This window comes from Sminthopsis crassicaudata, chromosome 2 (assembly GCF_048593235.1).
Source record: "Sminthopsis crassicaudata isolate SCR6 chromosome 2, ASM4859323v1, whole genome shotgun sequence".
Lineage (NCBI taxonomy): Eukaryota > Metazoa > Chordata > Mammalia > Dasyuromorphia > Dasyuridae > Sminthopsis > Sminthopsis crassicaudata.
This window is the reverse complement of record NC_133618.1, coordinates 390,110,838-390,138,103: the sequence shown is the minus strand read 5'-3', so window position 1 is coordinate 390,138,103 and position 27,266 is coordinate 390,110,838. Positions and strand designations below refer to the sequence as shown.

Below are 27,266 nucleotides of genomic sequence, written 5' to 3'. Positions count from 1 at the left end.
TCAGGAATGAAAGGACAAGGACAATGGTAATAATAGCACATTTTTGAAGATGTGATTAAGCAGAGTGACCAATTCTATTACTGACTCCCCTAGCCCTCTTTTTTATGCTTGTCTCAGGATCTATCTTTCCTCAGCACTCTAACCTGGGCGGGAGCAGACCCCTGAAATAGAGGCCCCATCTTTGTATCTGGTGTCATTCCATGGTCTGACTGTGCAACAAGATTTTCCCAGGCTCCTTTGCGCTAGCTACCCTCCCCCCGCCCTATGGGATGTAAAGTAATGCAAAGTAAGGGAAAGAATAAAGTGATGGGGGGACCTTCTTCTACCCCTTCAATGACTCTCTGCTCTCTCCCTATTCCAGTGTGTGTCCCCATCTCTCTAGATACCTCTCGAGGTGTGTGTCGCGTGTTTGTGCGGCTTAGAAGCCTTTAGATGGAGCCAGAGAGCCAAAGTCGGGAGAGTAGGAGCGTGAGAACCCCTGCGTGTATGAGACACTGCGTGTGACACGGTGTGTGTGTGACACCAGGCGTGTGTGGCTCTGTGTGCGTGAGGCGCTGCGCGTGTGACACTGGGATGTGTCCCCCTGCTGTGGGAGATTGTCCGAATCTCTGTGTCTGTCCCTGAAGCTCGGGTGTAACTGTGCGCGGCCCCAGCTCTGCTGCCCCTAGGGGCAGGTACTGGGGGACACGGGAATGCCCCTGGGGAAGTCAGAGTGAGGGTGAGGGGGTGGAAACGACCCGACTGGTATTACCTCAGCCTGCCCCCTGAAGCCCGATCCTCCACTTACAACCTTCGGAGGAGCCTCTGGCACAATTCCCTCCTCGATTTACCCCTCAGCTAGTGCCCCACCCCCACAGCCCAGTGCGGCCACTAGGTCTGACCACTGCGTCTTCTGGGGAGTGAGTGGCGCTTGTGGGTGGCCGGAGGTTTGTCGAGGACAGTCCTATGTCATCAGAAACCTGGTGGCACCCATAGGAGGGAGCTCTGGGGTCTGGGGCAGAAATTATTGGTTAGAAACCCAAGCAGGGTCCCGAGGGAAATGGCGCTGTACGTTGGTAGCACACTTCCTCCTCCATCTTCATTTCTACATCCCGCGGGGTGACAGGTGCTGGACCCCGGTAAGGGTCACGGGGCGGGAGCGGGGTTGGGGGAAGAAATTGGTCAATGCTTAGAATTCAGGGGGCGATGGATCTGGGATCCAGTTCATCCGGAGCCCAAGAATCTAATTCTCGGGGAATCAAGAATCTCGGAGTGGAGATGGAAATTGACTGGGGCGTTTTGGGGTGCTAGTGTAGAGATCTGAGGGGTGTTTGGGGGTCCCTTCTGGGCTCAGAGTGATCCCGGAGCTCCACCCCCCCCCCCCGTGCGGGGGGGTGGTGGGGGTGGGGTGGGGGGAGGAGTGAGGCGGGCTGGCCGGGAGGGAGGGAGGGAACGCGAGAAGGAGGGAGGGAGAGAAGGAGGGAGGGAGGGAGGGGGCGGGCCGGGCTACGAGCTCCGCTCGGTTCGTTCGGCTACCGCCGTTGCCGCCTCACACACTCCAGGAGCCGAAGCTCGGCGCGGACACGGAGCAGCCCGGGGCTGGTGCGCCTGGAGCCCGAGCCCAGTCCGCCTGAGCCGGAGCCGGAACCCGAGCCCCGCCTGGAGCCGGCTCATGGACAGCGGAGCCGGGAGCCGGCGCTGCCTCAAGGCGGGTAAGGAGCGACATACTAGAGCCTGGCGGCGTAGGCTGCGGGAACCGAGCGGAGATCGGACCCGAGCGGCCGGAGCGACTATGGCCGGCTTTGCTCGGTGGGGGAGGGGAGTGGGTGAAGGATGGAACTGGGAGAGGGATGGGTGGGGGTAAAGATTGAGTCTGATCGGGGGAAAATCGTGTTCCTGTTTCTGTTGGTGTCCCTGTCCAACCGAGACGCTTGGGTCCCCTGAGGCGGGTGACCCCCTCCCCCAGGGACCGGGAGCGAGATTTGGTGGCGGGGGCGCTCCCACCCGGTTAAGGCCCGCAGGAAGGGAGGTGCCCGGAGCGGGGGGCAGTAGGGGGCGGGAGAGGGGGCTCCCTGGGAGTACCCTTGCTACTGGCCCTCCTCTGATCCCTTAGTATTTCACAGTCTTGGGGTGTGTGTTATGCATGTGTATGTATGGTGACGGTGGTGGTGGTGTGTATGGATATGTATGTATGTTTGTGAGTGTGTTAGAGGGGGTGGGTGGGGGCGAATCCGCTTTGCATCCTTCCCTCTGGCCCGGCTGCCTGGACCGGTTCCCGCCTGGAGTCCCGGCTCTGGGAGTGGACAGGGGAATGGATGCAGAGCCTAGGAGCTGCGTCAAGGGGAAGGGTGGTGAGAGAGCCTGGGGGCCGGGGATGGAAAAGAGAAGCTCGGGGGTTGGGATGCGGTAAACGCATGATTTTTTTTGCGGGGTACGCGCACTGCCGGCGTTTGGGCGGTGGGAGGGAGGTGGCTCTCTGAGGAGAGATCTACCGAGCGAAGCTCCCCCTCCGCACACATCACCTCTTTAGCCCTCCCCCCTCAATAACACTTGTTGTGCCTCGTGTTCCCTGGAGCGCTTCTTGGTCCCCCCAGATTTTGAGATAAGGAGACAGGCCCCCCCACACACATCACACAGCCTGATGCAGAGGCACCAGCATGAAAACATCTTGAGAAACACACGAAGACACATCAGGGTGAGCACACACCCCAGCACTCCATCTCACATACACCCTAACATCCACTGCTTCTCTCTCACACACCCTACAGGCACACACACTACCATAGTGTTCACTTACACCTACCTATCAGCACACACCCCAAGACACTGTCTCTGTCTTTCACACACAGCCTCCTTTTTTCCCCAGGTGACTAAATTCAGATGGGGGAGGGCTACTTTGGCCAGCTCCTCAGGGACCCCGTTTCCCAGATTTACCCCGTAGTCTCTTCTATTTGAATCCCGACATTGTTATAAATGTCAGGCATGCCAGAGTCCTAGCTGCTGCTACTTCTCAGCTCTGCTCAAGATTCAGACCGTTGTTTCTCCCCTACACCGAGAGCTCTTCTCCATACTCCCGGTTCTTTTCTCTCCTTTTAATAGTCAGAATCTTGAATCAGTTTAGGTCATCAGTCAGTAATTCTGATTATAGTTCAGAGAGAGATAGAATAAATGAATAAACTACTTACTATATCATAAGGACTATGCCCCAAGCTGGGTTTCAAATACAAAATTGTCCTGGAGGGGCTTACATTCATTTAATGGGAGAAAAGCACGCATGAGGGAGAATGGCATAGAAAAGGTATTTGGTTTGAAAGTTACTTGGAAAGTAAGTAGAGTCATGGAGGAGTAGATTGATAATACTAGTTTAAGGAGACATAGCTGTCAAGGGAACATTTGCCCTTTCTGCCAATTGCTCAGCTAAGTCAGAGACCCACCCCAAGCTTAGGGAGCTGTGAATGGGCCTAAAGCCTTAAGAGTAGCTTTCTGTGGGGGTGAGGGTCTTAGGTATCTGGCAACTTGTTCTGCAGTGTCCCCAAGTGGTTGTGTTACCCCATCCTTGCTAGGGAATACGTCAAGTGTTGGCTCCCTCACACAGTTGTCACTACATTAGCCCAAGCGCACCTGTATCACTAGGGGACACCTAAATTTATGACCTGGGGTTTAAAAAGTCAGTGGTAACATGTAAAAGTCACTTCGGCCAAGAGAAAAGACTCCAGAGCTCAGAGAATCAGTAATGAATACATTTACATATGACCATGGCTTTCTTGGATACACATTTGAGCTCAACCGATAGACATGCAAAGTCACACCGTATAATACATGGAACACACATTCCCCTCCTGGCCCAGTTCTTTCCTGTTTTCCCAGACTCTCCTTTGCTTGACCTCCATTTTCACCCTATTCCCCATTGGAATAAGAGAAAGGGAAGACTTTCCCCCTTGCATATTGTGGAAGGTTTTACCCTTCCCCCAGTGAGAAGGTGAAGGTTGGGGATTTCTAACAGCCTTAAAATGGGGCTGGGCTAGGCCTAGAGTGGGAGGGGAATTGAGGCCCAGGAACAAATTCATCCCCTCCCCCACTTCCGGCTAGTGTCTTCTCCTTTCCTCCCCCTACCCTTTATTCCCTAGAAGAAATTGCCATTGAATGATTTCCCCCATCCCCCCTTGTCTCTTGAGCTAATACTTTTGTGATTCCTGACCCTTCCCTCCCCATCCAAGCACATCTTCCTTACATTAATTTCTTCTTAGTTTTTGATCTTTCTCTAGCATTGCTTAAATGAAATACTGAGTTAAAAACTGCACTTCTAGTGTGAGGGGGACAATTTCAGGGAGCTCTTAGGAAGATAGTGTTCACATTGGAGGATTGCATTTGAATCCTCATCATAAACTAGTCAGAAAATTCCAGTAGCTTGGCTGCCCCTAAGCCATAATCCCCTCTTATTGTTTACAGTCTTCTCTTAAGGCTCTCAGAGGAGACATCTCCTCAATCACTTAGGTTCCAGAGAGAGAGCCCCTGCTGCATTAGAAGCTCTACCCTTGTCCCCGGTTTTCCCATTCCTTTCCTTTCTCCTCCCATGCCTCCCTCCCCCACATACCCCTTCTTTAGAACCCTTCTCCCTTGAGTTCGAAATTGCTTTGTTGCACAAGAGGAAGGCAGAAGCATCTTTGATGGGTGGGACATATAACAGTTGTACAGATTCTTCTCTCACTGACTCTGGGGGAATGCCAGATGTATGTTGTGGAAAGGCCCAGTTTTTCCATTCAGCATAAAGGAAAATTACAAATACTAAGATACCTGGCCAATACAAAGAGACATGTTGTGAAAAGGGACAGTTTCAGTGGGTCCAGGAATAGACCTTCCAGAAAAAAAGGAGGCTGGTAGTATAGGCTTAAAGAAGGAACAGAGCCTAGAGTGCTAGGAGGTGATTAATAGTTGGTTGTGGTTGTTTTGTGGGCTCTATGACAGAAGTCCAATATTGTACATTGAGAACCACAGGGGATGTCTGAAGTTCCTACGTCCCTGGGACTAAGATTGGGATTTGAATTTGTGTCCAGGGGAGGGAAGAGCAGACTTATAGAAAATGCAAGTTAGATTGAGGTTATAATCGAGCCTGAAATAAAGGATATCGAAAAATAAAAGATCACCCTGGGGGATGGGGCAGTATTAAAGAGACCAGTATGAGTCTGGTTTGTGGAGAATGGCTTCTGTCTCCTGGGACCCTTGGAACATGAGGGCAGATCTAGTTCCTGTGGCAAGGAGTCATCAGTTGTCCTTTTGAAACAAGAGTTAAAGCTAAGGGACAGGGGCAGACTTTCTTCCTCCTAGAAACCTTCACATAAAAGTACCTAGTGATTCGAGTCATCCATACTTTGATTATTTTATTTATTTTTTTTTTGTCTCTTGCCTTTATGTTTTCAAATTGTATTTTATCATTTTGTACTTGTTGATACGTTGTTCCGTAATTTGTCTTAAATTGCTTTGGGTACATTTTTGCCATTTTCAAATAGACTATAACCTTCTTAAAGGAAAATAATTCTCTTCTCTCTCTCTCTCCCCTTATTTTTTTAACTACCTTTATCCCTCTGACTTGATGGGTGTAAGGTAAACTGGAGATCTGAAGGCAGCTCCTATTCCTCAAAGGAATTCCCTCTCCTTTTCCCCCAGTCTCATAAGGGAGCAGCTTTTTTTTTCTTCTGGAACACCTATTATCATTCTTCCCCATTCAAGGTTCCAGAATGATTAAAAAGCTGGTCCCCAACTCTTCCTATTTCCTCACTATCCTAGTATGTCCAGACATCTGTCTCCTAGGTTGATGAGAAGTCTCTCAGATGGATGGGAGGGGCAGAGCTCTTACTTTGAATCTGGGTGGAGAATGCGGGAGGAGAGAAGAAAATTTCCTAACTGCTTAAAAAGCTTCTGATTGGAATAGATAACTTCCAATATCTCCCTAGGACAAAGTCCAAGGTTGGGGGAGGGGGCAGGGAAGTAGCTAGCCACTTGTTTTATAGCTCCACCCATGCTAATGAAACCAGTCTCTATGCCTGTGGGCCTATCTGTATTAGAATGATTCCACTCCAGTCCAGCCAGAGTTGAGTTAGGGTTTTCATAACTTTTTCCTCCTCCCTCCCAACCCTCACCGAGTAAATCAGAATCATTCTCTTTTCTGGGATTATGTCCTTCCAGGTATCTGGGAAGCAGAGGTATATGGGCCTGAGGCTCACAGTTTCTAAGTTCTCCACTATGTTCTGATTATTCTAACCCATGTCCTCACTACTTTTCAAGAAGTAGTCTTTCTTTGTCACCAGGTTCTCTCTTCATGTTTACACCCCTTTATTTTTCAATCTAACCTTTACCTCCTGTGGCCTTGCTGGTCTTGATCCCCCTTCCTAGAATCCCTCTTTGTCTCGCTCTCATTTTGCACCCATTCCCCATACAGATCCAGCTTGCTCTGATTCTCTCATGAAATACTAGGCCATTCAATGCTTCTCCTCCAAGGATTCTAAGGTTGTAGACTTATCTCCTGTCTTGGTGTGGGAACCTAACTGATCGAAGCAGGCCCACTGGGCTAAGGAGATTTCTGATCCTAAAACCAGGGAGTTGTTTGGGATGAGAGAGGTAAGGGTAAGGTGGGCTGGAGATCACTATTTCTGGTTAGCATGAAATTTTTTCTCCCATTTCTTAGGGACCTGGCCTGTATTTCTTAGGCTGTTTCCTCAATTCAAGAGTATAACACTAAATGATTGAGATAGATAGAAATAATCTCACTCGAATCCATGCCCTATTCTATACCCTAGTTGTGCAGTAAGAGTTGAGTAGGGCCCTCTAATCAAAGTAACAAAAAATGGGGACAGATAGCCTTAAAGTAGGTGTTTGCTGATTCCCTTTCCTTTGCGTAATCCTAAGAGTTGGGAGTCTTGGGCGACGGTTCTAGGATAAGTGGATGTGGTTGTGGGTGCGGCTAATGAAGGTATGTCTCTTTGTTCTCAAATTAGTTAAGAACAAAGTTTTATTTATATAGAATACTAGAGAAATAGAGGGTACAGTCCCTGGAATTTACTGTCTGGGTAGGGAAATAACACAAGCTTTAAAGGCTAAGTAATAATAACCCAAATAATAATGGGAGAGCTCTTAGTTGATTCATTGCTTAATAGGTGGTACAAATAAGTGTTATGAGTTCAGAGGAAGAGGAGATTAGTGTGGGCTGAAGAAATGGGAGAGGTTTTTTGGAGGAGGGATTTCTTAACATGGGTCTTAAAAAAGTGCTTAATTTTTCCATGTGAAGAGGAGCAAGGAGATAGTTCACCTGTATAAGGTATTGAGCAAAAGCTGGAAGATATGAGTGTAGGGGACATGGTTAATATATTTATGACTTAAAAGAGGGTTATTCTAAGATAGGAGTTCTTAACATGTGAAATTATTTTGAAAATACATTTATAGCTTCCAATATAATCAGTTTCCTTACTATTCCTATGTATTTTGTTTATTTTATGCATTTAAAAAACATTATTCTGAAGAGTCCATAGACCTTTCCAGATTGCCAAAGTGGTCCATGATATACACAAAACAATTAAACCCTATCCTAGGAGAATAAAAATAGATAAAATTGGAAATCTGGGGATCGTAGAATTTATAACTAGAAGAAACTTTAGAAATTATGTAGCCATGTCCCTTCATTTTATATAGGAAGACATTGAGGCCCAAAGAGTTGAATGAAGTGCTTTGAGGTCCACACTTTTTCTTTAAGTTGGGAGTGGATCCTAATTGTCAGGTCTTGGAGTTTAAAGTAGGTGAAATCTAGCTCCTCTTTTTTTTGCCAAACTGGGGGGAGGGAATAGGGGAGCAGACATCAAACACATTGGTTACTGTCATGAATCCTATTGCACATTCAAGAGATAGAAGAAGAGAGATTGGGAGAAGTGTGGATTTCTTGGATCTCCAACTCTCTTTACTTTCTCTTTTCCTTCCTTCCTCCCCTTTCTTTCTTTTTTAAATAGGGTAGGGTGGACATAAAAGGAGAGTAATCACATTGTGTGGAACAGAAGCTAAGGAGTGTGTGTAAAAGTCCAAGTCAGTCGAAGGGGACTCAGGTGTTGATTAGAGGGGGTGGGTATTGAAGTGGATAGAGAGGGACCTGTTGTCTTCCAGAAGAGAGCTGGGAATGACTGGGTGTACCTGAAATAGTGATGAGGGCAGAGAGGCGAGGAGGGGTGTGTGTATGTGTGTGTTTGTGGCTGTTCGAAAAGGGCTGGCAGCTTCTCTCCTAGTCCAACCTGCTTGAGTCATTGGTCAGGACTCTTGCTAGGGAACCAAGGACAGGCTAGGGCAAGCTCCCCATTGTTTCATCCTCACTCCTAGCCCTGACCCCAATTTTGGCCTCTGCCCTTTCCAGACCATGTGAGCCCTATCTTAATCAGTCACATCCTTGGTATGTAGTCTCCACTTCCCGTCACTAAGTTGCTGTTCCCCTTTAGCCTAGAAGTCACCTGCACCTTTGGTAAATTCATATTCATTTCCTGGGCCACAAGCCAGTGTGGATGATGGTATAGTAAAGATGGTTTGTGTGTGTGTGTGTGTGTGTGTGTGTGTGTGTGTGTGTGTGTGACAGAGCCCTTTAGTAATCTGTGAAGTTTATGGATCCTTCTTAGAATAATACATTTAAAGACAGAAAATAAAAAACATAGGATTATAAAGGAAAACCAGTTTTGTTGAAATATGATCACCAAAATATTAATTTTAAAAAACAAAAAAATTACAGACCCTGGGATAAAAACCTCTACATAATAGAAGAATATTATGTGTTTAACATATAGTTGCCCTTTAGGGAAGGGGGAGGGGAAGGGGAAATTTGGAATACAAGGTTTTTTGCAAGGGTGAATGTTGAAAATTATCCATGCATATATTTTTAAAATAAAAAGCTTTAATAAAAAAATATTTTTAAAGAAGCTCTACATAGTGGGGGGATAAAACCCCTCCTCTCAAGTCTTTAACCTTTAAGGGCTACCCAACAAAATGACATGAAGATACATGTCCCTCAGAGTCCTAGTATCAGAAGCAGTGTGTGGGGGGTCTAGGGATATATTTGGCAGTACCAGACACACCAGAACGGGGGACCTTTTGGACAGAGGCTCCAGGCATTGTCTTCTTTCTCTATCTTAGTATCAGGGTAATTACAATGAGTAACTAAGTGGAGGTGCCAGTGAGAGGGAGGTGCAAAATCAGAGAGGGAAGAAAGGAAGCTGAACTGGGGAGCTCTTGTCAGTTGGCTCAGGGCGTTTCTCCCGTGGGAGCTGCTTTGCAGCTCTGTTCTAGGGCCTCTTACCTGGATTTCCAGCTGCCTTCTTCTGTTCCCAAGCCACCTGCAAGCTGAAGTCTGGATTTTAAGCTGGGGCTTCTTGCTAAGACTTAGCCAGGCTCAGGATGGGGGGCCTGGTTCTCCAAAAAAAGGGATTGCTTGTAGCTGACATTCTGCCTTTGTATCTCTGCTCTATCCTAGCCCTCCCGACCCCGCTGCCTGCCAGGATGGGGCCCCCAAGGTCTAGCCTTGGCTCCTGGTGGAGGCTGTTGCTACCCCCCATGCTGCTGGCCCTACTGCTTGCACCCTCCCCAGGAGCTGCCACCAGGGTGGTGTACAAGGTGCAGGAGGAGCAGCCACCTAATACGCTCATTGGCAGCTTGGCTGCCGACTACGGCTTCCCGGATGTGGGACACCTGTATAAGTTGGAAGTGGGTGCTCCATACCTTCGAGTGGACGGCAAAACAGGTGACATCTTCACCACAGAGACCTCCATTGACCGTGAAGGACTGCGTGAGTGCCAGAACCAGCTGCCGGGGGAGCCCTGCATCCTGGAGTTTGAGGTGTCAATCACGGATTTGGTTCAAAATGGCAGTCCCCGACTCCTGGAGGGCCAGATTGAAGTGCAAGACATCAACGACAACACGCCTAACTTTGCCTCCCCGGTCATCACACTGATGATTCCAGAAAACACCAACGTGGGCACCCTCTTTCCCATCCCTTTGGCTTCTGACCGCGATGCCGGCCCCAATGGTGTGGCCTCTTACGAGCTACAGGCTGGACCTGAGGCCCAAGAGCTCTTTGGGCTTCAAGTGGCTGAGGACCAGGAGGAGAAGCAGCCGCAGCTCATCGTCATGGGCCACCTGGACCGGGAGCGCTGGGACTCTTACGATCTGACTATCAAGGTCCAAGATGGGGGAAGTCCACCGAGGGCCAGCAGTGCCCTGCTCCGGGTCACTGTTCTGGATACCAATGATAACGCGCCCAAGTTTGAGCAGCCTTCTTATGAGGCAGAGCTGTCTGAGAACAGTCCTGTGGGCCACTCTGTCATCCAGGTGAGACCTCAAGCCAGGTGAGATTCTCACACACATTCTGATGGCTTCCTTCCCATGAGGCTGCTCAGTGCAGAGGAAGCCTTTGCTTCCCAACCCCCAGTCTGTTCTGTCCTTTTGGACGGTTTCCCCCACTAGCTTTCCCAGGTTGGGACCCATGAGGTGGAAGGCTGGATACCTGAAGGAGGAAGGGATATGCTGGTACATTGACTAAAGGCTCCCCATTAGCAAAATCATGGGAACAGCCCCAGGGGCCAATTGGGCTTTTGGGGCCATTGTCTGGGACCAGAGGAGCCATCTTCCCAGACAAGTAGGTGTATCTCCTGCTGTCATCTTGGACTCTGGCCTCATGCCAGCCTTCGCTCCTCTCTAATTCCCCATGAGCTGTACCTTTGAAGTTAGGGTGCAGGAGAAGAAGTCAGCCCTGTGGTCATTCTTCACCGTTATCTGCCCTAAGATATATATATGCCTTCTCTTGAGATCCAAAGTGCAAGGAGATGACCCCAGTAGAGTCTTAGCATCAGCATCATAGGGTGGTCTACAACCTTACAGAGAGACTTGGAAAGAGGAATAGGGATTAAAGAGAAAAAGGATGGGAGTCAGAAATGGGAAAAAAATAACACTGGAAAAGGCAGGAATACAGATAGAAACTGAAGAGAGACTGAGATGGGGCTTGAGGGATAGGGAAGAGACAGAAGGGATGGGAGACGGAAATGGGAAAGAAACAGGAAGAGAGGCAGCTATGGTGGAGACACCGAGATGAGAAAAAGACAAAAATAGAGGAGACCAAGAAGGAGAAGTACAACAGAGAGAAAGGGAAACCTATACACAGAAACCAGGAAAGATACACAGATGGAGACAGGGTAAGGCAGTGACTGTGAGAAAACCAGATAGAAACTCAGATTGCTAGAGATAAAGGCAGTGAAAAGCAGAGTTAGACAAAGACATTCAGCCAGATAATAGGAAGGAGAAGGAGAACTTTTTAGTATTTTTGGAATTAGGGGAGTGAGACTTAGGCAACAAAAAGTCTGGATCACGTCCTTGAATCTGGAAAAAGAATGGACAAGGGAAATGTCTGATGTGGTCAGCAACTTGGGAAGGGGTCGGAGCTGGTCTCAGAATAGTCTCCAGATCTATGACTCTGCCAGGCCTGAAGTTCATCCACCCCATCTCAAACCCTCGCCTCATCTTTAATCATAGGTGTGAGGTTGGGAAATGACAGACAAGGATAGAGGGGAAAATGTGGGAGAAGGATACAGATATGAAAGACAAACAGATAAGAAAGAGGTCAAGAAAGGGAGCTGAAAGGAAGAAACAAGGATGGATAGATACAGAGAAACAGAAATGGGAGAATTATAGACAGAAATGAGGAGAGATCGACAGATGGAGATGGGTAAAGGCAAAGATTGAGAAAACCAGATAAGAAACTCAGAGACAGATGCCAGAGACAGATAGTGAAAAACAGAGTTAGTTTTGGGATGTACAGTCAGGAGAGGAATCAACTAACAGAGGGAGAGGAAAGAAAGGATGAATTAGAGAGAAGAATGAGGGCCTTCTAGGTTAGTGTTCTTCTGGGGCTGGGGAAACAGCAGGGGTTCCTGGCTAAGCCCACACACACCTGCGCTGGGAAAGGTACCCAAGAAAGAAGTATTTAACGCTCCCTGGGAAAGCCAGTTTGGGCCCCAAGAATACTACCCAGGCCTGAACCCCCGCCATAGTGCTTCCATCTTCCCGGTGCCTCAGACCTTCCTCTGCCTCCGCCTCTGGCTGGGTGGTGCCGGGCCCTGTGGCCGTCGTGCCCGCCTAGTGCCCTGATGGCACCCATGTTTGGGTTGAGTGGGGCTCAGTTCGCGTTGGTGTTGGCGTGGGAGGGCGTGCCCACCGTACAGGGACAGACAACCCATTGTTTGGTGTTGGGAGCCTAGCCTGTCAGGCAGGAGCTGCCAGCCGGCTTCATGGCCCTCTGCCAGCCCCTCCTCCCTCCTGATAGAGGGAGCCCCCAGTGGCAGCGCAGGCCAAGGCCCGGTTTCCTCACGTTGCTGTGCTCCTTGGCAGCTGCCACAACCGGTTCCCCCAGTTTGACAGAGTGGTATTGGCTGGGCCTCCGGAGCTGACTGCTTCCCTCTGACCCACATCCCCACCTGATTGCTTTAGAAGGAGACCCCATGCTCGGGACCTGTACAAGCACAAACACACACCTTCCCCGCCACTGACAGATTTTTTTGCTTTTCAGGCCTTTTTCTCTGTCCAGACTGGATGTGATAAAAATCAGGGGATCCCTCAATGATAGGGCCTCCTTACCTTTGTATTCTACTTTTTGGTTTTTAAAATACTTTCACATATAACTTCATATTTAACCCTTTCAAAAGCCCTGTAAATTTGGCAGGTAGATGTAGCAATGATTCTGTTTCACATGGGAGAAAATGAGGCTCCCAAAGGTTGAATGGTTTGCCTTGTTCTGGACAGTGCTGAGACTAGGCTTCAGCTTTCTTCTCACGGGCATTGCTCCTGAAGCCCCCATATGTCTCCCCTCCTCCCTCAGTTCCTGGCCCCCCCCGGGGGGGGGGGAGAACAGAATGGCATGCTGCCAGGTCTCACATGTCCTCATCGATGTTTCCTCGCTCACAGGTGAAGGCCAATGACTCCGACCAGGGCGTGAATGCAGAGATAGACTACACGTTCCACCAGGCTCCCGAAGTGGTGCGCCGGCTGCTCCGGCTGGACCGAGCCACGGGGCTGATCACTGTGCAGGGCCCGATAGACCGAGAGGACGTGAGCGTCCTTCGCTTCTTCGTGTTGGCCAAGGACCGGGGGATTAACCCCAAGAGCGCGCGCGCCCAGGTGGTGGTGACGGTGAAGGACATGAACGACAACGCGCCCTCCATCGAGATCCGGGGCATCGGGCTGGTGACGCACCAGGACGGCATGGCCAACATCTCGGAGGACGTGGCGGAGGAGACGGCCGTGGCCCTGGTGCAGGTGTCCGACCGGGACGAGGGGGAGAACGCTGTGGTCATGTGCGTGGTGGCGGGGGACGTCCCATTCCAGCTGCGCCAGGCCAGCGAGACCGGCAGCGACAGCAAGAAGAAGTACTTCCTGCAGACCACCACGCCGCTCGACTACGAGAAGGTCAAAGACTACACCATCCAGATTGTGGCTGTGGACTCGGGCAACCCGCCGCTTTCCAGCACCAACTCTCTCAAGGTGCAGGTGATGGACGTGAACGACAACGCGCCCGTCTTCACCCAGAGCCTCACGGAGGTCGCCTTCCCCGAGAACAACGAGCCCGGCGCCCTCGTCACGGAGGTCAGCGCCAGCGACGCCGACTCCGGCGCCAACGCCCAGCTGGTCTACTCCCTGGAGCCCGAGCCGGCTGCCAAGGGCCTCTTCACCATCTCGCCCGAGACCGGCGAGATCTGGGTGAAGACGTCGCTCGACCGGGAGCAGAGGGACAGCTACGAGCTGAAGGTGGTGGCGGCCGACCAGGGCAACCCCAGCCTTCAGGGCACGGCCACGGTGCTCGTTAACGTGCTGGACTGCAACGACAACGACCCCAAGTTCATGCTGAGCGGCTACAACTTCTCGGTGATGGAGAACATGCCGGCCCTGAGCCCCGTGGGCATGGTGACTGTCATCGACGCCGACAAGGGGGAGAACGCCCGCGTGCAGCTCACGGTAGAGCAGGACAATGGCGACTTCGTCATCCAGAACGGCACCGGCACCATCCTCTCCAGCCTGAGCTTCGACAGGGAGCAGCAGAGCACCTACACCTTCCAGCTGAAGGCCGTGGACGGCGGCGTGCCGCCCCGCTCCGCCTACGTCGGGGTCACCATCAACGTGCTGGACGAGAACGACAACGCGCCCTTCGTCACGGCCCCCTCCAACACCTCGCACCGGCTGCTGACGCCCCAGACGCGGCCCGGGGAGACGGTGAGCCAGGTCATGGCCGAGGACATCGACTCGGGCATCAACGCAGAGCTGGCCTACGTCATCGCGGGCGGCAACCCCTATGGGCTCTTCCAGATCGGCCAGCAGTCCGGGGCCATCACCCTGGAGAAGGAGATCGAGCGGCGGCACCACGGCCTGCACCGGCTGGTGGTCAGGGTCAGCGACCGCGGGAAGCCCTCCCGCCACGGCACGGCCCTGGTCCACCTCTACGTCAACGACACACTGGCCAACCGCACCTTCCTGGAGAACCTGGTGGGCCACAGCCTGGACACGCCCCTGGACATCGACATCGCCGGCGACCCCGAGTACGAGCGCTCCAAGCAGCGCGGCAACATCCTCTTCGGGGTGGTGGCAGGGGTGGTGGCCGTGGCCCTGCTCATCGCCCTGGCCGTGCTGGTGCGCTACTGCCGCCAGCGGGAGGCCAAGAGCGGCTACCAGGCCGGCAAGAAGGAGACCAAGGACCTGTACGCTCCCAAGCCGGGCGGCAAGGGTCCCAAGGGCCCCAAGGGCAAGGGCAGAAAGAGCAAGTCCCCCAAGCCCGCGAAGCCCGTGGAGGACGAGGATGACACCGGATTGCAGAAGTCCCTCAAGTTCAACCTGATGAGCGACGCCCCCGGCGACAGCCCCCGCATCCATCTGCCCCTCAACTACCCCCCGGGCAGCCCGGACTTGGGGCGGCACTACCGCTCCAACTCGCCGCTGCCCTCCATCCAGCTGCAGCCGCAGTCGCCGTCGGCTTCCAAGAAGCACCAGGTGGTGCAGGACCTGCCTCCTGCCAACACGTTCGTGGGCACCGGGGACACCACGTCCACGGGCTCGGAGCAGTATTCGGACTACAGCTACCGCACCAACCCCCCCAAATACCCCAGCAAGCAGGTAGGCCAGTCGCTGAGGCTCAGCACCCCTCAGCCCCCTCCGCACCCCTACCGAGGGGCCATCTGGACTGAGGTGTGGGAGTAGGGCGGACTCCTGCGCCTAGGTGCCGCAGTTACCTCTCAGCACTCACACCCTCACCCCCACCCATGCACTGATGTTGTAGGGCCCCTAGTCCTGGTTTGGGGAGGGCATCCGTGGAAGGGAGGGAAGGGGGTGGCTGGAGTCTGGTTTTGGGGGGACAGCCTTAAGGCTTCCCTGCTTGACATGGGGGTGGGCGCTTCACAGGTGCACAAGCCATCATAACCAAGCAAGGCCGGTGGTTTCCTGGGGAAGGGGGTGGGGGACAGCAAAAAAACAGTTTGCTCTTGGCCTGCGGGTCTGCTTCCAGCCCCACCCCAGGGAGGAGGCTCTGCCTGGCCTGACCTGTTCCTGTCCGAGGCGGATGTATGAAGAGGTCAGGGGGGAACGCGGGTGAGGGGGGCTCAAGGGTTTCCCCAAATTTAGGATCTCTAACTGAGGGTAGGGTCACGGGAAGGCGAGTGACAAGACCTGACAGTGAGATTCGGGGGGGGGTCTTTGTTAGGGTGGATTTTCTTACACCCTACCAACTCCATTTGTGTCTTTTATGTGTGCTGTATGTTAACCTATTCCTCTTCCCAGGGCCATGTCCAACCAGCCTGGGGCTTCTCAGGGGCTGGGCCCCAGCATTCTTATATCCGTCACTGAAAATAAAGTTTTCTATTTTTGGAGTTTTTGTTTCTTATTTGCACCTGGAAATGAGAGAAGGAGTGAGAGAGACTGGAAGCAGCCCCCTTGTTCCCTTCCTTCCTTCCCATCCCATATCCCATCACCCATCATTTCCCACTCTCCCATTCCCACACCACATGCTCCCCTGGCCTTTTTGTCTTCCTTACCTAGGCCCTCCCCTACTTGATTGTACCCTACTTCCTCCCAGGCCCCAAATCTTACAAAGTTGGAGACTAAATCCCCCCCTCAATGATACCCATTTTACCCCACCTCCCAATAGAACTCCCTGTCCTCTAACTTGTCTGAGTTCATCCAATCCTTTTGTGGAATAGGGCTTTCTCTAACCTTCTTCACCCAGAAAGGAGGACCAGTCCCCTAAGATTCCAACTTCCAGGCCTACCCCCTCCCCTCCAGAGAACTAATCAAGGCCTTGGATAGTTTGATCCCTAAACTTCCTGGTCTGATCCTCCCCCCACACCCGCATCCCACCTCAATCTGAGAAGATCCAAGTCCCAGATGAAGTACCCAGGCCAGCTGCCCCAGGTGAGGGCTTTGAGGTTGGTTGGTTTAAAGCTTGGGAGCCTCCTGGACTCCAAGGTGGGCAGAATATCCTTGGAGAAATGCCCTGCTAGCTTGGCTGCTTTTCCTTATGTTCCCTGAGGATCTTGCTCCTTCCTTTCCCTTATTACCCTCCCCAGAAAGTATTCATTTGACCTTTTATTTTCCACTATCACTGAGGCTGCAAGGAGGCTGAATATGAAGGAAATACTGGAGGAGATGGGATGGGGATGGTCACAAAAAGAAGACAGGAATTACTCCCAGAGGCTCCAGCCTTGTGCACCAGAGTGTGGTGGGGAAGGCTCTGCCTCTGGGTGGGGGTTAAGGGGTTCTCTAGCTCCTCCCTGCAGCCTTTTTCCTTATTCTTTCCAGCTTTTTTTTTCTCTAGCCTCCCAGCACTGCTCACGCTCACTCTCTCTCCATCTCTCACTTCTTGCCCCCTTGGGTATGCCTTCACTTGCTCAAGATGTGTGCAGAGAGCAGGGGGGAGGGGGATGCTTTACCCAAGGCCTGGGTGAGGGACCCCAGGTCCTAAGGGAGACTACAAGGTGAGAGAAGGCCATATCTCCATGGTGACAGGGAGGCTAGAGTAACTCCCAGGAGCCATAGACCAGCAGCTCCAGCCTCTGAATTCTGTCCACAAACTATCCTGATTCTTCTATGTCCTCAAATTGTTCAATCCCATTCTCCAGGTTGGGATGGGTGAGGCAGAAGGGATCTTAATTCCATTTTACTTAGTGTAAAAACTGGCAGGAATTCCACAGCTGCTCTTGCCAGCCCTTTTCTCCCGCTTGTTCTTTCCTCTCTTCTCCCTTTTCTGACTCCATTTTTTCCCTTTTTTCCCATTCTCTTCTCTCTTTCCCTTTTTCCTTTTCTTGAGATTTTTTCAGATCTAATTCACTGTATTATCTTGTTTCTCCATTCCCTACCCTAAAGATCTAAATTCATCTTTATTAATTACTCTTTGAAATATCCAAACTCATCTCAACACCTAGTACCCATCATTGTCATCAAAACACATTTATTATATAGCTACTGTATGCAAAAAAAAAAAAAAAAAAAAAAAAAAAGACCCTTACCTAGATTTCAGAGATAGGGGAGGCAGGGGAAGTATAAGATGAGCTTATGCAATTTGTAGTCTAGTTGGGGAGACAAGTCTCAGAAGACATGTCTGGGTAAGTGCCACATGAGTAGTGCAGCTAATGATTGCTACTGGAATTGAAAGGAATTACTAAGGGCTGAGGAGATCATGAAAGACTTCCCTGAGGAGTTGAGGCTTGAGCTGGTCCTTTAAAGAAGGATAGAATTTCAATATGTGGGAGGGCCTGGGAAGGCCACTCTCAGCAAGGAGAAAGGGATGAATAGAAGGGATGGGGTGGGGAGTTGGGGATGTGTATGATATGTGAGGAGGAGGCTAAATATGTCAGTTAGCTGCAGGAGAGGGTTGGCACAGAGGAATGGGGGGAGAAGAGCTTCAGAGGTAGGCTGGGGCCATGCCAGAGGACCTTGAATGATGGAATACAATGATTAGAATTGGAGCTGGATGCAGGACATGAAGAGGCATGAGTGGTTTTTTAAAAAGGGAAGTGACATCAGAACTATGCTTTAGGAAGATTAATCTTCTTGCCTTATGTTAAATGAGTTAGAAACAGGAAGAGTCAATTATAATGATCTAGGACCAAGGTGGTAAAGACTTGGACTTGGGGTAATGGTTTTTGAGGAAGGATAGAATGAAATCAAGGGAACCTACAAGGAAAATGGACAGGACTCCTTGACTGGAGACAAAGAGTGAGGGAAGAGAGAGAAATCAGCCTGAGGTTCTGAACCTATGTAACTGAGAATATTGGTCATTGATGAGCAGGTTCTGAAGAAGGGAAAGCTGGCTTGAGAAGCAGAAATGATGTTTTGTTATAATCAAGTATGAAATTATGGTTGTTTGTTTACATTATGACATTGTAGAATTTAAATTTTGCAGATGAAAGAACTTAGGTCCAGAGGAGAAGTAATTTATACCAGATTGCACACATTGTAAATAGTAGAGGACTAGATTTGAAGCCAACTCCTTTGATTTGATATCCAATGCCTTATTAACAACATCATGATGATATTTGATACCTGGTTGGAGATATGAGATTGAAGCTCACCAGTATTGATGCTAATTTGGGAGTCATCTAAATAGAAGTGATAGTTAAAATTATAAGAATGAATGAAATTCTCAAGGAGGGATAATGCAGAAAACAGAACGAGCAGAGGGGCTATTGGTGAATCTTGGAAAATACCCACATTTAGATCCTTAACGCTGCCACCATTCTGATTCCAGTTCACTCTCATCACCCAGATCTACAGTAGGCCCAGAATCCATGACTCATTCCTTCCCTTGATATCAAGACCCATATACCTAGGGAACTTTGGGTGGGTATTGCATTCCCAAAAATGGAGTAATCTTGGGTTGGACTTCTTGCCTGTCTCATATTTCCTATCCAGTAAATCACCTTAAATTCATCACTTTGTTTTTAAGCTTCATTGATAATTATATTTAAGTTCCCTTGGATAAGAACTGGGATTTTGAGAAAGACAGAACTGGGGAGAGAACACTGAGTTGAGAATATTAGAATCTATTCCTAAGCGACGTCCCCTTGCTCTTGTCTATCTTCCCCTGGCTCAGGATGAAGTTCTGTTGGGGAACTATGGGGTGATGATAGTGTGGGAATGACCCCAAACCTTCTTTTAACTTCTTGGTACCTCATGTCCCCCATCTTTGTACCTTTCCCTCTCTCTCTTGAGTTTCCCCTCATACTTCTTCAGCTCCTCATTCCTGGTTGGAATTAGTGGCAGTCCCAAGGGAGTGCTTGGACAGCTCGTTGGTGTTGCCAAACGCCAGATAGCAAACTCTCAGGCTTCTTGGTTGATCATTAATCCCACAGGGTTTGTTTCCACTCTGAACAACTCCCCACAATACCCAACCTTTGCCCCTGGCCTCACCCCTAATCTCTGCTTTCTCTCAAGCTTTCATTTCTCCCAGCTCAGTATCTGGGTCACACTATTTTCTCTTCCCAGTGCCTTCCTGCTGGGATTTCAACCCACTCCCATTTGCTGTAGGGATAAATGAAGTTCTCATTACCTGAACTTTTGGAGCTGTTTCTTAGTGATGGGTGGGGAGCATGATGCCTTCTAGCTTGACCCCTTCCCCCACCTCCATAGGAAATGTAGTATTGCCATTGGTCTAGAAAGCCAACCTCTGCAATATTAGCCAGAATGCCTTCGTCCCATTGCTTTCTTTCACTTAGAATGTCGGCTTTTTCTTCCTTCCTATCACCTTCTCTTCCCTACTTCCTTTCCTTTCTGAAGTCTAGGTTAAAGGGTGGGCAATTGGATGGGAGGGTGAGAGGATTGTAACTTTTGGGTGAGCTTCCAAAACATGACATGGGGTGACAGGGTCAGAGTGCAGAATGGGAAGAGCAACATGAGAAGGGGAAAGTAGTGTGGACTTTGCTGGGATTGGTGGCTTTGCTGGGACCTGGACTTTGGGGAAGGGGGCTTTGCTAGCATCTAAGGAGGCTGGGGCAAAGGGTGAGGGAGCATGGCCACTGTGGGGTTCTGTACAAGTTGTGGGCAAGACCAACTGTAACCCTCACTCTTTCCACAGTTACCTCACCGCCGTGTCACCTTTTCGGCGACTAGCCAGGCCCAGGAGCTGCAGGATCCATCCCAGCACAGTTACTATGACAGTGGGCTGGAGGAGTCGGAGACACCCTCCAGCAAGTCATCCTCTGGCCCCCGGCTTGGGCCCCTGGCACTGCCCGAGGACCACTATGAACGAACCACCCCTGATGGCAGCATAGGAGAGATGGAGCATCCTGAGAATGGTGAGGACACCTCAGAAGTGTGGGGGGGGGCTGCCTGAAAGTGGGCTGAGATAAGTAAAAGGAGAGGACTTTTCCCCATTTTACTTCAGGAGGGCTTTCTGTGGTGGCTACTTTGAGAATAGTGAAGTTCCTTAATAAAATGTTTTGCATGATTTCATACTTATAATTGATATATATTGCTTGCCTTTTTAGAGGATGGGTGGGGAGGAGGGAGGGAGAGAATTTAGAATTTAAAATAAATGATTTGAAAAAAAAAAGAAAAAAGTTCCCTAGTAGTAAGGCTGAGAAAATCCTAAAACTGATGAGGAATATGAGAAAAATGAGATTAGAAGTAGAGATCGTCTACCCAACTCTCCCATTTTACAGATGAGAAAAATTAAACCCAAAGAAATGAAGTGTTTTTTGTGTGTGCTGAATACTGAAGGGAACTTGAGAGTGATGTAGGAATGTGAAGAAGGGGAAGACATCTTGAAAATGATCAAGGGGGTCCTAGTAATAATGGGTGCTGTGAAGATAGAAAGGATACCCCAAAAACTATGAAAGGGTGTCGGACCCAGAGAATATCAAAGAGTACTGAAGAAATGAAGGGAATTATGAAGATGCCATGAAGAATCAGAACTGTGAGAACATCCAAAGGATAAGATATCCCAAGAACTGTGAAGGGGCCCCAAGAGTAGTCAGTCAGTCTTGCCCACAACCTGTACAGAATCCCAAAGTGGTCATGCTCCCTCACCCTTTGCTCCAGCTTCCTGAGATGCCAGCAAAGCCCCCAAGTGTTGACCAGTTCCCCTGGGAGTTCCTATCTTAGGGACTATATAGTGTAAATGAAACAGAAGGAAGAAGCTCTGGGACAGGAGAAATAAAGTCATGAAGAGGCTGAAAGCAGCCAGTGGGATGAAAGGGCAACAGGGAGAGAACATCAGGGAGAAGTTGTGGAGGTAGACTCATCAGGCTTTGTGTGTGTTGGTATGACTGTGGAATGGCTGTACATTACTAGGGACTTGGCCTTTGGGACTTGGATTTTCCAGTTTGGAGCCAGCCTTGGTTTCTTGACCACCAGTTTCCTGGGTCTTTACCATTTGAATTTCAGTTCTCACTCCCTGCAGAGTTTTATATCTCTGGGCTCCCACTCACTGATTAGTCCCTTGGATCAAAGCTTTGAGCACTTGCTACCCTCCCCATCTCACACTCTTCCCTGTCCCATTACTGTATCTTACTCTTCATTCCTTCCTTATTCCCAGTCCACGCAGGCACAGGCACACACACACGCGCACACACATACACACACACACACGCGCGCACACACACACAGACACACACTAGTTCTCACAGCATCTCATCCTTTTTGTGTCCAAGCAGAGCCACCTGGCCACCAGGTATGTGGCGGCAGCTCTGGGGTCCCAGCCCTGTGGGTTCAAGCTCTGCTCTCCCCTAACACCAGCCCAATTTTGCAGGCCATCCCCCTCTGTCACACTGGGATCCTTAACCTTCCCTTCCCAGGCTTCCCCCTTGTCCTCCTGTGCTTCAGGGCCCTAGCACTTCAAGAGGTGAATAATGAGCGCTGTACAGCAGGCACCTCTCTGGGCAAGTGGCCAAGCCAGAGTAAGGTGGTGCCAGAGGAGCTCCTTTCTTGGGCACCGGCCACCTTTCCAGCTCTGTCCCTGAGGCCGACCCAGAAGGGAGCTGGGGGGAAGGGGTTCATTGCCTGCTGCCATCCCCAGGTGAGGGCAGGCAGGGGGCAGCTGCTTCAGGAACTTCTCACTCAGTGCCAGCCATTTCCGTGGAGACTTGCTGCCCAGCAACCACATTGGCTACTGGTGATGTCAGGCGGCCAATTCCTGTCCCCTGGGGTGTTTGGGATGGGGAGCCAGGGCAGAGGTGGTGATGAAAGGGAGGGTGTCTGTGTGTCTGCCTTGAGCTGAATGAAGTGCATCCCCACCCCAACTTTACCAACAGGTACACTCAGTGCGGAAGGTGGGAGTCAGGAGAGCCTGGTTCTGTGGGCATACATAGATACATTCACATACCCTAAGGATGGGTAGGGGGGTGTCCTTCCTTCTAAAAGAATTCTGTTCTCTCCCCTCAGACCTTCGACCCTTGCCCGATGTAGCCATGACGGGCACATGCACGCGGGAGTGCAGTGAATTTGGCCACTCGGACACATGCTGGATGCCTGGCCAGTCCTCCCCCAGCCGACGGTCCAAGAGCAGCGCCCTCAAACTCTCCACCTTCGTGCCTTACCAGGACCGAGGCGGGCAGGAGCCCGCAGGCGCCGGCAGCCCTAGCCCCCCGGAAGAACGCAACACCAAAATGGCCCCCGTCCGCCTGCTGCCCTCGTACAGTGCCTTCTCCAACAGTAGCCATGATTCCTGCAAGGACTCTACCTTGGAGGAGATCCCTCTCACCCAGACCTCGGACTTCCCGCCGGCGGCCACACCCTCTGCCCAGACGGCCAAGCGCGAAATCTACCTGTGAGCCCCAAGTGAGCCCCAACCCACCTCCAGCCCCAGCTGGCTGGCCTAGCCCCACCTGCCAAGGGAGTACCCAGGTATCCCTGTCCCCATCAACTGGACCCTTGGGTGAGCCAGCCCAGGGTCCCATACTTCCTATATGTCATTTCTCTTCCCTCCCTGCTCCCTGGGAGCAGACTCCAACTCCAGTCATCCTCATACAGGTCCAGTCCCCTCCTCTGGGAGACACATTGCCCCACAAGGGGACCAGGCGTTGGATCCTTCAGCACCCCTCCTGGGTCCGGCTCCCCATGCCTGCCCACCTTGGGGAGCAGAAGCCACTGCAGAGCTGGGGTCCCAGGTGGGCCCCCTTCCAATGACTAAATTCCCTCCCCCCAAAACTTCCAGGGGGCAACCCCATCCTTCTTGGAGGGAGGGAAGGGAGGCCAAGGGCCATGACACCTTTAACTAACCCATTATCTCCATGGTGGCTGGAGGGGTGGAGGAAGATCAGGGCATCACCCTCAGAGCTCTGATATCAGGGGGTACCCCTCTCTGGAGATTTCCACAAGGGGGTACTTTAGGGGCCAGGGTCTGGGAAGTGGGGGGGCCTCAAAGGGCTTTAGTTACCAAAGGTGGGGTTGGGGGGGTGGGCAATGGAAAAGGTGGGAGGGCTCCCTCACTCATGCAGCCCTGAGGCTACCTGCCTGCCCCACTCCCTCCTCCCAGCCCCACCCCCCACTTCCTTCCCTGCTGGTCATTCAGCATCTGTACATATGGACCTTGGACCTTGGAATGATGTTCCCATTTCTGCCTGATTTGCAACTTTTCTTGTTGTTGTTGTCTTTGGTCTAGGGACCCTCTGGGGGTGGGGGGCCTGCCTGTTGCCCCCCCCTCCCCAGCCGAAGTGCCCCTCCTCACCTTGGCCCTATTGTTCCATGTTGTAAATACTCTTGGGGCCATGGGGATGAGGGTGGAGCTGGAAAGAGAGGGGAAAGGGGAGGGGGGAGGGGGGACACTGGCCTATCAGCAGAGCTGGGCTTTTATTTAATTTTTTTTAATACAAATCTCTATTTTTTTGGAACTGTTGCGCTGTGCCCTGGAAGGGGGGGTTGGGGGGGCGGAGGCAGCAGAGGTTGCCCCCCCTCCTGCTTCCAGATAGGTGTCATTTGAAGGGTCCCCCGGCCTGGGGGTGGGGTGGGGACAGCTGAAAGGTGAGAGGTGGGGGGTGGTGTGCCTCTAATCTGGTTGGCAGTTTGAAGTAAGAAAGTTTGCTCAGGGGTGGGGGAAGGGCTGATCCTGGGCTGCCCACTGTCCCCAGCTTGGAGGGAAGGGTTCTGTGTCCTATTTCTATCCCCATCCAACCTCCTCCCTCACCCCCAAATAAACAAACAAAAAGCCCCTGCCATGACTCTAACCCTTCAGCCTGTAAAACCATCATTGCCTTTGATCTCTGGGGGCTGGAAGGGCTGCCTGAGCCCCGGGGCTCCCCTTTCTCCCCTGGCTGGGCTCTCTGGGCTCCCTCTTGCCATGGACAGCCTTGGAAAATAGGGTAGGGGCAGAGCAACTTGACCAGCTATGGCAGCCCCTCTGCCATTGTAGGTGGGGGGGGGCTCTCTCCAGAACCCCTGTTTTTCCACTGTCAACATACAGAGACCCTTGGCTGTTCTTCCCTCCACAGAACCTTCTCCTCCTTTCCTCTTCATCCCCCCCCTACTTTAGCCCAGCCTGCCATACCCCTATTCCCCAGGGGCCTAGGTTGGGGGGTGTGATGAAATCTCAGGGTGGGGGCCCTGGACTAGCTTGGCCATGGGCATGGGGCTCCAGGGATGCAAAGTGTGGAAGAGGTATGGGCTGCAGGGTGGTCCTGTGCCTTTGGGGGCTGTGCTCCCAGGGCTGGGACTGAAGTCCTACTGCACGCCTCGCCCTTAACTTTTTTCCACAGATGCTCACCCTAGTAAAAGCCCAAAGGCTGAGGATCTGCCCTGCTCTCTGCTCTCCCTGCCCTCTCCCCCAGTCTCTGCCACTCTTTTGAGTAATGGTGCTGGGGAAAAAAGGACTCTCCTTGTCCTCTAAGGACTGCAGGAAGGGTTGCCCCTTGCAAACATACTTTACAGGAGGGTAGGATAAAGGGTTGAAAGTGGGTAGAAATAAAGCTGAATGGCTGGCCAAGGTCATTCCTTCAGGCTTATGACTTAGGGCCCAGTGGGTGGGATAGGGATGAGGGAGGGAAAAATTGAGGGGTCTCCTCCTTCCCCTCTCCTTGCACAGCCGGGCAGGTGCAATAGTGGAGGTCAGAATGGAGGGTAGGTGTTCATAGCCTGAGGGGAGAGGATTCCTCTGGGGACAGGACCTTGAAGGCTATCTTCAGGAATTTGGACTAGTGGGAAGGAATATTATAGTTTTAATCAGAATGAGCACCTTGGTGAGGGGTGAGAAGGAATAATACTTTGGGAGACATTCAGGCCTCCCAGGTGGGGGGAGACCTCAACTCTATCCCGGGGACTCTGTTTCCTTTATACTGGAGTCTCTGCCTGAATCTTAGGGAACCCCTCTATACTGGTAACTTTGCTTGTGTCCTAGGGAACCCCTCATATTGGGAACCCTGCTTAGGTTTTAGGGAATCCCTCTGTATCAGGGATTGCCTTGATCTTAGGGAATCCTTCTGTCCTGGGAACTCTGCCTGTCTTAGGGAGGGAATCCCTCTGTATTAGGGACTCTGCCTTGATCTGAGGGAGTCTCTTGGTATTGAGAACCCCACAATGGTTCTGGGGGTTTCCCTTCTTTGGGTACTTTCTACAGTCATTAGGGCACTGGAACCCCTGTCTGGGGCCAGAGTATCCTCTGGGCATTGAGGAGAAGAGGAGCATTTTGCACAATTGTTAAGCCAGAAAGAAAGGGGTTGGTCCCCCCACCAGGGCAGATAAGCACAGAGTAGGAGCCATCCTCCATTGCAGGGAAGAGGCCAAAGCCTCTAGCTCTCTGGTAGGGGATGGGGCACTGGGTCTGCCACTGCTCTGGGGCAACCTGAGAGGTAAAACCAAAGGTGGGTGGGGTGGGGAGGGGGGTGGGGGCTGAGGGTAGTGCCCTGTGCAGACCTTCGGTGTTGGTCCTTATTCCATGGAGCCTCCCCAATGCCTTGTCTTGTGTACAGATTTATGTAGGAACAGGTGGAGCTTGCTCAGAGGATCAGAGACGGAGAACCCACCCAATCTGCCATGACTTCTCTCCAGACAAAGAAGGGGAGCCGATATCTCTTGAGGCATGACCTGGGAATGGGGGCAGAAAAAGAAGGGCCTTTGGGAGCTCTTCCTCAGGCATTGTCTCTGGGACATGTCTCCCCTCAAGAACTTTTGAGCATGCTTCTCCCTAGAGTGGTGTCTGGAGGGGATACTTCTCCCCCTCGCCGGTCCCTGGGGGCAGGTGTCTTCTCTGGATGGGATGGGACTCTCTGGCATGTCTCTCCTCTGGAGAAGGGAGAACCCTATGGCATGCGTCTCCCCCAGGAATCCTTGGGTTCCTCTCTCTCCTGGGAGGGACCCATCTCTCCTCCCTAGGTGATGTGAGGGTCTCCGTGGCCTGCCTCTTCTCTGGGGAGTCTCTCTAGCATGTCTCTGTCCTTGAGTGTGTATGTGGAGCACGCCTCTCCCCGGTGGAGGGGTGTCTGGAGAATGGCTCTTTCTCTCAGAGACACCTTTCTACCGAGGGGTAGAGGCATGTCTTTCCCTAAGAGTCTTTAGGGGGCTGTATTTCTCTCCTCCGGGGTGGGTGGGCTGGCGGGCCTACATAGCCCCCTCTCTCTTCTGAGTAATCCTGTCTCCCCATTAAGGAATCTCTGAGGAGTGTTTCCTCTTGGGATTGGGGGAAATGCCTCTGAATGTTGGGGGGAGGGCAAAAGTAGACCGAGTTTCTGGCCACGAGAAGTTTTCTAAGGGTGGGGGGAGTGTCTCCACATGGGGTTTCTTTGGGAAAAGGACTGTGTCTCTCCTAGTGGGAGATCCTGGAAGGCTGGGGGGAGGGGGTCTTGTCTCTGCCCATGGGAGGGGGGGTTGAGAGGGGAAGGGGAGGCTGTGTCTCCCCCTGGGGGTTCTGAGTGGGGGGTGGGGCATGTCTCTTAACTGAGGCATCAGGGGAGGGGGTGAACTCGGGCGTGTCAGGGCGCCTATACTGGGGTCGTGTTTTATTGGTCTGTGCCGCTTCCCATCGCCTCGCTTCCCCCGGGAAGGGCCCCCTCCCCAATTCCCAGCCCCAACCCCGGCGCTGCGAGCACAATCCCGTTGATTTGTAATGATTTCTCTCTCCGTCTCTGTCTTTCTTTCTCTGCCCCCTTTGCACCACGCACCTCACCCCTCAACCCCGCGCCTCGAGCATGCGCAGGCACCACCCTCTCCTTCCCATACCCACTCCGGTTCGGTTCGTTTCCGGTTTGTTTGCTGAACTGTCAATGAAGAGACCTGTGTAATTATTCCTAAGCTTTACAATAAAAGTGTGAAAACCG

The 27,266-nt window shown here is 51.6% G+C and overlaps 1 protein-coding gene across 1 annotated transcript; it reads left to right on the top strand.

Annotated features, from left to right (window-relative positions):
* The first annotated feature begins 1,464 nt into the window (after positions 1-1,464).
* PCDH1 (protocadherin 1) lies at positions 1,465-27,266 on the top strand. The gene is made up of 5 exons (XM_074291674.1): positions 1,465-1,691; positions 9,473-10,326; positions 12,952-15,147; positions 20,099-20,318; positions 22,405-27,266. The coding sequence occupies exons 1-5, from the start codon at positions 1,652-1,654 to the stop codon at positions 22,791-22,793; spliced, it is 3,699 nt and encodes a 1,232-aa protein (XP_074147775.1). The 5' UTR covers positions 1,465-1,651; the 3' UTR covers positions 22,794-27,266.